Source organism: Stylophora pistillata, chromosome 13 (assembly GCF_964205215.1).
Source record: "Stylophora pistillata chromosome 13, jaStyPist1.2, whole genome shotgun sequence".
In the NCBI taxonomy this organism is placed as follows: domain Eukaryota; kingdom Metazoa; phylum Cnidaria; class Anthozoa; order Scleractinia; family Pocilloporidae; genus Stylophora; species Stylophora pistillata.
In genome coordinates this window covers 24,904,377-24,915,914 of record NC_142531.1, presented here as the reverse complement: position 1 = coordinate 24,915,914, position 11,538 = coordinate 24,904,377, and the positions used below count along the sequence as shown (strand labels likewise).

Here is an 11,538-nt window from a genome sequence, read left to right as displayed (position 1 = left end):
ACTTATATAACATAACTAACGATTGGAATTGCCTACGATTCTCCAAAGACTTAATGTCGGCCAACTTGAGGAGGAAGTCGTATGACACAGACTTCGAGAAGCCTAATATAGTTCTTAATATAAAGTAATTAGTTGTCTCTATTTTAGTAGTCTCCGCGTTACCTACTCCCAGTAAAAGGGGACTGCAGTACTCAAGATGAGGGAGTGTGTCCTTTGTATGGACATTAGAATCATTAAGATGGAAATCATACTGGTATGCAGACGGGCCAATAGCGATAGCTTGCGTTTTGGCGGCATTAATCTGTAAAAAATTCATTGAGAACCATCTCGATAGAACGCTCAGATCAGAGTTAATTATATTCTGCAATACTGTTGTGGTGAGACATCAGAGGCGTAATGAGTAGTGTCGTCAGCGTATAGCCTCAAGGACGTATTAGTAATAAAATAATTAAGATCATTAACATACAAATTAAATAAGAGTGGACCCAACAGGGACCCCTGTGGTACACCAGTTTTAACGGTTCTCCACGAAGAATATACTCCATCAAGTTTGACTCTCTGTCTCCGTCCAGTAAGGTAAGCGGTCATAGTTTCCAGCGCATCATGCGCAAAACCATATGCCTTTAATTTAGCTAGGAGAAGCGGGTGACAAACAGAGTCAAAAGCTTTACTTAGGTCGATAGCCACCGCTGCAACAGCTTCTCTTCTGTCAAGACAGGCTCTCCAATCTTCAGTCAATTTCAATAAGGCCGTGCAACACGAGTGACCCTTGAGAAAGCCAGACAGGTTCGGTGAGAGTCGCCAATGAAAGGCTTCATAGATTTGATCGAACAATACCTTCTCATATAATTTCGATAAGGAAGCCAGAACAGAAACTGGACGATAGCAGGTCTCATCCGTCATACTTTCCTTCTTGAAAGCAGGAACAACGTCACTGCTTTTCCAAACTATTGGCCATTGACGATTGGTAATAAAATAATTGATTAAACGGGTAACCGGCTCGGCAATAACAGGTGAGGATAAACGAAGTAGCCTCTGAGATATCTTATCGCAACCAACAGCCTTGCGAGGGTCAAGAGTATCCAAAATTTTCCTTATGTAGCCAACATCAACTGGGACGAGGTCAAAAACATCATCACAAGTTTTCTCAGCAATGACTTTAACACTAGGATGATCAACAAACTCAACCATTTCCTTACTGTCACCATCACTCCTGGACACCTCGCAAAAGTAGTTGTTAAACATTTCAGCCACCATTAATGAATCGGTAATTACACGCTCATTCTCAATCAGAATTATCTTTGATTGCTTCTCTTCTTTGCTTGGCAACAAAGGTCTCAACTTATTCCAAAACTCACCATGATGTTTAGTGTTTGACGATGCCTCCATGCAGAACGCCTTCAACCCTTTTCGTTTCAGGGATGTGACCTTGTTTCTCTATTTCTTGAATTCCTCCCAAGAGGTTGTTGTTGGGCTCTTTGCATGTTTCTTAAACAGTCGATTACGACGCGAGATTTCGCGTTGAATTAATGGAGTTATCCATGGCAACTGATCACCTCTGACCCGTTTTTTCTTTATTGGTGCGTGTTTGTCCAACACTTCAGTGTACAATTGAGCCCAATGGTGCCATAGATCATCAACGTCGTCATTAATGTAAGCAGAACTTCAGGGAACAATTTTTTAGGTCATTTAAAAATTTTTCTAAATCAAATTGTCGCATACTTCTGTATTCAAGTTCACGTGCCTTAGCCCTTGGTAATTTATTCTTTCGCACCGCATAGATAAGATCGTGATCACTGAGACCCATATGCAAATTACCACAAGTTGCATATCGTTCCGGATGGCTAGCGAGAATGACATCGAGTAAAGACTTTGTTTTTTCAGTCACCCTTGTCGGTTCACTAATTTGGTTTTGCAAACAGAACCTATCACAAAGGTCCATGAGTGAGTTATCCTCATCAACAACACGGTGCTCCCCAACAAGCAAGTAGATATTATAATCACCAATCAATAATATTTCCTGACGGCTTGTATACATAAGTTCAATAGCCGATGTAAGCGACGACAAGAAATCAGTAATTTTACAGAATTTAGGTGATCTGTAGCACGCACACACTATAAAGCGAGCCTTTTTAGAATCCATGACATCAAGACATAATGATTCGACTGATTCGGGCTCCAGATTACGTCGTCGACAGACAGGAATATCTTCCCGTACAAAAGCTATCAAGCCACCAGCTCCAACTTGTTGTCCAACAAATGTTGTAGATATGAGTGCTGAATGCTTGAATTTTTGGTTCACAAAGTTTATCGCAGAGAAATCTTGTACTCAACTGGTGTGGGAATTTGAGAGAACAACTAGTGGTCCCGGCCAATGCCTCGCGAGAAACTTCCTGCTTTATAGCGATGGCGCCCCTTGAGGCTGACTGGTAAATCTGAAGGGACCGAAAAAACCAAAATTGATGCTAAATTTTGGCGAAAAGATGTAGCAACATCTTGTCGTTCAGCAATCTCTTCTATCCTATCGGTCGAGACTATCATTAGTCTGGATTATTTGGGCAGGGAAAAACCTAGTGCACCGTGGTTGTTTTTTTTTTTTTCGAGAATGGTTGGCGGGATACTCGAAAAATCAGTCATCTACAGCAACTTGAGTGATTGACGTAAAAAATTTGTACTCACTAGAAAAGATTTACGAGATCTTACTGGCTTGTCGCGACAGAAGAAGTAAGTTTTTATCATGCATGGAGGTAGAGAATCATGTATTTGGTCGCACTGGTGGAAATTTTATAAACCTGCATATTATTTATTGTTTTTGCTATGTGAGTATTTACATCATATTGTCACGATAAACATGCGAAGTCGACCTGAACACCTGTAGGGTATAAGCCTTCGTTAAGCTTTAATAAAACCTCACATTTGTAACCAGTTGGGAAACTTCTGAGCATACCAGGTCATTGCTTCAACTGGTTGTTTTGTACAGAAGTTGATAATACGAATGAAGTTAAATGTATTTGTGACCTTTGTGGCTGTGGATAGTTGATCCAAGAGGCCTACTTGCAAATACGTGATAGAATGCCTGTCACGCATACCAAATTTTTTTCCTTTACCGAGACTGTGCTTTATGTTTTTACTCTCATGTTCGTTTCGCTCTTCCCACCGCTATAAGCAGACCCCTGTGCTCAGTTTTTGTGCTTGTACTTACTTCGCGTGGTGGGTAACCCTCAAACGCTCCACCAAAGACATCAACTCTTGCAAAGGGGGAAAGTTTGAATTGTAAGAGAAGTTAGTAGGAGAAGAGCAGCATCTGGGTACTGTTTTGAGCAATAGATTGAACATTTTCAACACCAGATTTCACTCAATTTATTTATTTACTTATTTAATCACTTTCACCAGAGTGGGGTGAGGGTCGCACAACAGAGCGAGGCTCCAAATTAAGTGCGCCCAATATCCCACCCCAGCTAAAAGAGTTGCTAAACAAAGTCCATTTCCTATCAGGAGGCGAGCCTGATGCAAAATCTACCAATTGTGAAAAAGTAAATATTCTCAGTAACAGAGAGAATGTTTTATTGGAGGCAATCAATACCGAAGTTTTTACGGTCAGGTTCTTCAGCTTCATGGCAATCGCCGGTCATCTTTTCCATTATCATTATCATACACAGTCTTTAACCTCAACTTATAGCACCGACCCTGTTACTAGTCAATGTTATGAAAAAAGTGAAAACAAGCTATCGTTCGGGGAAAGAAAAGCAACTTAAACTACGACTGAGTTCTTTTACAATTAAGCTTGGTGCACTGACAGCTATAAATCAAATAAAACCAAGGTTCATAATGGCTCCTAGTCCAATAAACCCGGATTTATACAAGTCTACTCAAGATCTAAATCGTCCACTGATTGTTGGGCAGCTTCCTCCAGGACTGCTAATGCTACTGCTTCAATTCTTTTTAAGGAATGGCGAAGAAGAATATATGTGCCACCGAAGGACAAACCGCTAGCTATAAAAGAACCAACGAACGGAATAAAACGAGCGAATTCTTCCGCGACACCTTCAGCGGCGGCTTCCTTTGCAAATAAAGAAGCAATTCCAGAGACAGTGGCAAACTTTATGAAAAGGTCGAGAATCTCCTGCTGGGTGGTAGAACTTAGCCTCCCAAATCTTTGGGACCCTTTTTCAGGAATGCCAAGCTGCGTTATGTACTCTCTAACTTCTTTCAAAAGGAGACCGGCATCTACGGGAAAAGATAGCCCAGGGAACGGAATCGCCGCTGCTAGAGCAGATGCCCCTGCAACATACATCATCCGCCCTTCGAGAACCTTAACTTTTCTCTTCAGCATATCTTTTGATAAGGTGGTGAGGGTATTCAGAGACAAGGTAAGGGTCTCTTGCTGATATCTTGGCAATGCATCAAGAATCTCTTGGGTAAGTCGACCAAAATCCCATTTGTCTGGATGATGGTTGCTTATCAGGAAGATGTGGTCTACACTGCATATGGGCTTGGCAGCCTCGTCAACCAGGTTTTCCATACAATTGCGCCGGATTTTCTCTAACATAGCAGCTTCACTGAAAGATTTCTTTCGCTTCTCGGCTCGCACATTGTCATCGATTTTTGTGCGAATGAAAAAAAAAGACTTTCCCTGTTTCACGATCTCTTTGGCCAATACGATGTCGTTCTCGGTGAACGGGCTGCTTGAAAAAGTGAGGAATGTATGAGACTTGTCGAGCTGTACTTTTTGGCGGTATGTTTCCAGGTCAGGGTAGTTCGGAGTTCCAATTCCTGGTAGTTCCCAAAACTTTATGTTTGGATACTTTGGATGATTAAAGGACGTGGGCTCTGTAGTGCACTCAGTGACGTCAACGGGGGCAGCACCATCGTCGTCATCAGCAAGTCTAGAAAATGGAATGGATAGTTTAATCTGAATTGCTTAGTTGTCGTTGTTTTATAATAGGTTTATGGGTTTATTCAATATCATCAGTTCTGGCAATACAAGTATTGAAAAATGACTGATTTACAAGCATACTAAATAATAGTAGATAATAAATAAAATAAAAAATAAAAAACGTATCCAAATAAATTAAAAACGAGGCAATGTACACTATTTCTTGTCTAAAAATCATAGATGGAATAAAGGTACGTTTGAATCGCTCGGGAGTGTAAAATGAGAAGAGTTGCGCAAAGGAATAGCGGAGTCATTAGCATCACGGCGCTGGGTGGGGAGGAGGGAGCATCTAACGTGGATTAGTAAGACTAGTTAACTTGGAAAAACTTTTAGAGCACAAGGACTCACGACGCAGAAGAAGACTTGGTAAATTTAGTGCCTCTAAGGCTGATGGTAAATTTAGTGCCTCTAAGGCTGATGCATAGGAGTTGTGAGGAAGGATAATCTTAAGGGCTCTTTTCTGAATAGACTCCAATCTATCACTAAGACATAAAGGAAGGGAGAAGTGCCAGACAATACACCCAGATTTTATTTGAAATAGAGTTGTCTAGTTGTGAGTTCACCAAAAATTCACATGTGCAATCAAACCCCAACAATTCCGAGAAAAAGAAACAGACAGTCATGTCTTGATCTGTCACAAAACGATAAAACATTCTTTTTTTCTGGGCCCGGTTAAGACGCGGTACTTCCGCCCAACCGAATCGAATTCAACTGTGAAATAGGGCGTCTGAATCAATTCGGAACGGCTGATTTAATTTAGATCATTTAAGTCAATTAATCCCGCTTGGTTCAGCCGGGAAGAATGGCTGTAGACCAACTATGATTCAGACGACTATGGACGCCGTACTTCACGTGAGCCGAGTAAAATGCATAAATTATTTTAATGTATTTCTAAAGCTGTTTTTACATGAGAGCGTGCGCAAAGGAGTGGTGCAGATTGCAGAAGAAAAATGGTGGCTTTGAGGGTCGAGCTGATTGACAATACTGACATATGTAGTTCGTGTTTCGGTACGACCAAATATACTTGCTTGAAATGGGAAATTCTAATATGTAACAAATGTTCAATTTTTGAAGAAGACGAAGATCAATATGGATGAGTGGCTCGTGAAAGCGTCGCCTTTTGCGAGCCATGTGCGAAAGAAGTGGAAAAAGACGTTGCTAACGCAGAGGACAGCTAAATAAAACCCAAAGAACTATTCTGCAATTTATAACTACCATAAAAAACAATAACACACGAAAAATCAAACTATGCAGTGAAACCACTCGGTTGCGCCACGCAGTTTCACTTTAGTTTTGAACTTTGTTGACGTCATTTCTATTCTCAGTAAGGTAATAGCAAATGGAAAATTGTGCTCGATTTGTTAAAGTGAACTGTATTTTCGAATCCTCTACTAGAAAACCACATGACCTCAACACATGAGCTCAACACCGCCACACGTCCCTTCGCTGACTTATTGTAACCGCAGACAATTAGAGTGACTTCGTGTAGCCATCAGCATCAAAAGGTCTACAAGCAAAATGATATTCTGCGCCAATTTTTACCTTACAGTATTAGCTAAGTTGACTAAGCACAAGCTGATCTCAAAACGTTTATGCGACAAAATATGTTTCATTTGAAGGAGAACCGAATGTATTCTTTCGGCGCAAGGAATGTTAGCGGCTTCATGAAATGCTCGTATTTATAAACGAACGAAATTACGAATTACGCCGTTACCTTTAACGCCGGGAGTTACGGGATCTCTGAAACATAAATTAAAAATGAAAAACGTAGAAAACAGCCATATAACATTAACATCCGGCAGAAGAAGTGAATTCACTTCCTAAATAAGCTGTTTAGCGGCTACGACGGGACAGTGAAATTCGTGGGAATAATTCAACGTAAATTAACTGTGATGTCTACCGAGAAAAGTTGACATCACCAGTTCCTCAATTGTTACCATCTATTCGGTGTTTTCACAAACAAAGAGCATACTTACTCCCTAATCGCATTGATAAAACTCGATTTTCCAGCTCCGGCGTTACCAGTGATTCCGATGTTCACTTCCACTTTCTTCCATCTCTCCAAGCGTCCTTTGAAGAATTCTGCTAAACCCGACACACCATTTTCATCCATAAAATCTTTAATATCCTTCGCGTTAACTGCCTCCCAATCGCTCAGTGGCTCGGAAAAGTCGGCCATAGCAATCGATCAGTAGATAATTGCAACCGAAATTCTTTGTGCTAAAATGAAGAAGCAGTTTCGTAGAACTGCAAGTCCTACGGTCTCGGCTTTTCGAAACTGGCTTAAACTTCAGAATACCCGGCCACTCATTCACATGTCATTGAATGAGAATAGCATCTATTGTGTTATGCTTCATTCTTCAAAGCCTCCCGACACATGTATGTGATGTGCACGGGTATTCTGAACTTTATTTCAGGTTTAAAAGTGCATAACATTATTATTATAGTTAATTAGTCGTGGACATGCTGTTTTTGATCTGTGCGATTCTGCTCCTTTCAAGCCTTTCCCCAAGTCCTCCTCACAGAAATAGTTCAAGAAATGAGTATCTAACATCATGCTCTCCAGCATGTCAATTTTTTGCTTTGGAATTTGGAATGGTTCGTCTGCAAAAAGGATTTTTTGGTTTTCGACCTTGGATTGTGCAATGGTTTTCTACATCCACTCTTTGTATTTCAAACAATGGTTACTACAAGCCTGGTGGAATTCTGCATTCATCAACACTTCTTTGTGACACTGTGCCTTGTGAAGTGCGAAGCAATTCAATTCAACCTCGTACTATTCGTGCTTCCTTTGTCTCCTTAGACAATCGCTGCTCTGTACCATTATGTAAATTCAAGAAAAAATGGTTCAAGAGTAAAATCTCTTATTATTCCAATAGTTCGTCAACTTTTAATTTTTTGGAATTATCAGTCTTGCTTAGCGGTGATGTTCATCCATTGCCTGGCCCGGAGAATAGGAAATCTATTTCAGTTCGTATCTCTCAACGTACGCGACGTCGCCATGGTAACCATCACGCGGTGAAAAATAATCACAAAAGATCTGAAGTCCGTACCATCATTAACATTCCAACTATTTCAGAACAATCTCCTAACGTCAAAAATCATCTTAGGCTCTGCTGCTTGAATGCTAGATCAATTAAAAACAAATCTGCGGATTTTGTTTGCTATGCAGCATCCACCGGTGCGGACATTTACATATTTACAGAAACATGGTTGACGGAACGTGACATGGCACATAGAGCTGAACTTACTCTGCCTGGTTTCAAGCTGCTCGATCAACCACGTCTTGGAAGGACTGGTGGTGGACTTGCACTCTTAATAAAGAGCGGCATAGATGCCAAGAAAATGGACGGTGGTGAGCGTAGATCTTTCGAATTTTTTGAATGGACTCTGCGTTATGGTTCAAATAGCTTGAGAATTGCTGTCATCTATCGTATACCATATTCTCAAGCCCATCCAGTCACCACTAGTGTTTTCTTTGATGAATTCATAACTTACCTCGAGTCGATCATCATGTCTCCTGAGCCGTTGCTGATAACGGGTGATTTCAATATTCATGTCGACGTACATACTGACTCTGATGCTTCTCGTTTTCAAGATTTACTATCGTCTATGGGCCTTCAACAGCACGTGGATAAATCTACACATATATCTGGGCACACCTTAGACTTAATGATTACTCGTTGCTCGGATTCATTTCTTACAGCCAAACCTATGACTGACTACTTGTTTTCAGACCATTTTACTGTTCTTTGCGATCTTGCCTTAAGTAAACCATCTCCCAAAAATGAGCAAATATCATATAGAAAACTGAAGGCAATCAAGATTGAGGATTTTAAACAAGATCTGTCTACCTCTGAGCTTTGTAATTACAGTCCAGATTCGCTTAACGATCTCGTTGAATGCTATAACGATACCTTGTCCCAAGTGCTCGAGAGACATGCTCCACTTCGATCCAAAGTTATACGATCTCGACCTCTGGTTCCTTGGTTCAATGAAGATATAAAAAATGCCCGCCGTGAAAAACGGAAAGCAGAAAGAAAATGGCGACGCTCTGGCAAACACCACGATATGTTGTCATACAAAAAGATCAAGAATACGACAAATCGATTAATGAACGAAGCTCGAAGCCAATACTATCATGACTTCATTAGTGATAACAGTTCAAACCAAAAAAAGCTCTTTGCAGCTGCGAATACTCTTTTGAATCAAAGGAAAAAGAACACTGTGCTACCACCTTGCGATGATAAGCTTGAATTAGCTGATAGGATGGGCTCGTACTTTGTTCAAAAAATCACTGATATTGGTACAAGACTCGACGTTATGGCACACCATACCCGACACACCATTTTCATCCATAAAATCTTTAATATCCTCCGCGTTAACTTCCTCCCAATCGCTCAGTGGCTCGGAAAAGTCGGCCATAGCAATCGATCAGTAGATAATTGGCGCCGAAAATCTTGAACTGCTGAAATGACGAAGCACTTTCGCAGAACTAAAACTCCTTTGGTCACGGCTGTCGGAAACTTTATCTTTATTTATCTAAGTCTTGAAAGTGCTTGACGCCCTAAAGTTTGATTGGTTTATTTCATGCGACCTGTCTGTCATACTATGGAAACTGCATACGTAATATTGCGTGGATTATTTTCTAGGAAAAGGTCAATAGGTTAATCTCAATTCTGGGGAAGAAATGGAACAACCCTTTGTCCATCAGTGGCCGTCTTCAGTCAGGTGGAAGTTTTCATTACATCGTATCGCTATACGCTTCTGAAAGTGACTTCGACTCCGACTCGATAAGATTCACTCACCTGATTAATTTATGCATCAAACGTGGATCAAACGAGTTATTCCTTACTAAAGGTTGATTCTGTCTGCAATGTGTTGGAGCTTTCTTCTGTTCATATATCTTGGGGGTGGGACTAAGGCGGAAATTTCTCCCAAAGTACTTGGACTGATCATGGTCATGGCGCCGCACGCTAAAGCGGTTTTTTCTTCCTTTTGCTCCAACCTTGACCAATACACATCTTTGTGGACCTCACAAACGAAGAGGAGATATGCGAAAGAATATATAGCTGAAAAGAGCAGGGCTTCAAAGTCACAGTATAAAATTACAGTTTATATTTCCCAAGCTACGATGGCTGCCCTTTGATATCAATAAGATATAGCGGCGCTTGTCCACCGCTAGCTAAACCACACAAAATGCACTGGTAAATACAATACACCGTACCAAACTTCGTTGGGAACATCTCCTTCTTTATTATTGACATTATTATACTATACCGTGAGAGTAAAAATTGATTTAAGAAATTAGGGACATGCAGATAGATTAAGAAATGCATCAGGTACATCAAACTTACATTATTGTCGGATCAAGCGAGAGTTGAAATCAATCGAACCTCTCTTTACTTTCCTTTACTGATTTGTTTCTTCCGAGCACCTGCTTACCAAAAACTGTTCAATGGGCCTGTTATCGTCCTTATTGAATTACACTTAGGAGTGCGTGACGAGCCATCAAGTGTGTAACTAAATCAAACAACGAACAGAAACTCGTGCTTTAGGGGCACTTACAAAGAACACCTTCTATGTGGACAATAAAATATATTTCGGATTAGCGAGACTTTTTTATATCTATCCTATCTTTTAGTCAGTTCTTTTTTTTTTCTTTCTCATTACATGCTGAGTGTTAAACAAGACAATAAGTCGTTAAGAGCGAAGAATCAACGGCTTTCGGCGGCAGTATTTTTCTAGATGGGTGCGTATGGCGTTTCTGTGTAACATATCATTAATCAAACTCGATGTCAGCCATTCGAACTAAAAGCCGGCCATGTTCTTTTGTTCGTTACAAGAGAAATGATAAGAACGAATCAACAAATCCGAGGTTAAACTCAACGTTTTACTTTACTTTGACTAAGGACAAAACCTCCCTGGCGAACACTTGATCTACACAAGGCAAAAAACTCGAACGAAGTAAAAGTACTTGACATTTGATCCTTGTCACTCATTTTAAAAATACCATAATTGTAACGCAACGTCACGTTCTCCTGAACAGTTAGGAGCAACGTTATCTCATCAGTGCTGAGAGTAAATAGAAATTGAAATATTGGACAGACAGATGTTGCAACTATGAGGCGTTTTCACAGTAACTTCTCATGAAATAAACTGTTTCATAGCCGCGTCGTTAGTGGTAAATTAAAATACGTAGAGTAATTAAACAACAAACATATGAAATACATATATATGAACTGTGGTTCTGAAACGTATATGTGCACGATCCTTCGCAGTAAAGCACTATTTAAGCAATAGTGAAAATCAGACCTGAAAAAAATTCAGGCCTGTACGGGATTCGAACCACTGACCTCTGCGATACTAGTGCAGCGCTCTAGGATCGTGGACATATACATACGTAGAGTAATCGATCACGCTAATTTACCGCCTTAGGGCTTTGAGAATCGTTGCATGCAGTCATCTCTTCTTTGGTTCCATAAATAAACATACTTACTCCCGTATCGTGTTGATAAAACTCGATTTGCCAGTTCCCGAGACGCCAGTAATTCCGATGTTGACTTCCACCTCCTTCCATCTTTCAGTATTCGACATACCCT

At 40.5% G+C, this 11,538-nt stretch overlaps 1 protein-coding gene across 1 annotated transcript; it reads right to left on the bottom strand.

The window, feature by feature from the left end:
- Positions 1-3,523: 3,523 nt before the first annotated feature.
- Positions 3,524-7,312, bottom strand: LOC148718273 (interferon-inducible GTPase 5-like). Its single transcript, XM_088743755.1, has 2 exons — positions 6,913-7,312; positions 3,524-4,886 (listed from the first exon to the last, which is right to left on the bottom strand). Exons 1-2 carry the CDS (start codon positions 7,113-7,115, stop codon positions 3,866-3,868), a joined length of 1,224 nt encoding a protein of 407 aa, XP_088599881.1. The 5' UTR covers positions 7,116-7,312; the 3' UTR covers positions 3,524-3,865.
- Positions 7,313-11,538: the final 4,226 nt, after the last annotated feature.

Excerpts from the sequence above, each read along its gene's own strand:
- LOC148718273 (XM_088743755.1), bottom strand. The coding sequence starts at position 7,115 with ATGGCCGACTTTTCCGAGCCACTGAGCGATTGGGAGGCAGTTAACGCG. Across the intron at positions 4,887-6,912 it reads TTTATCAATGCGATTAGGGA|ACTTGCTGATGACGACGATG; the intron begins GTAAGTATGCTC and ends TCCATTTTCTAG.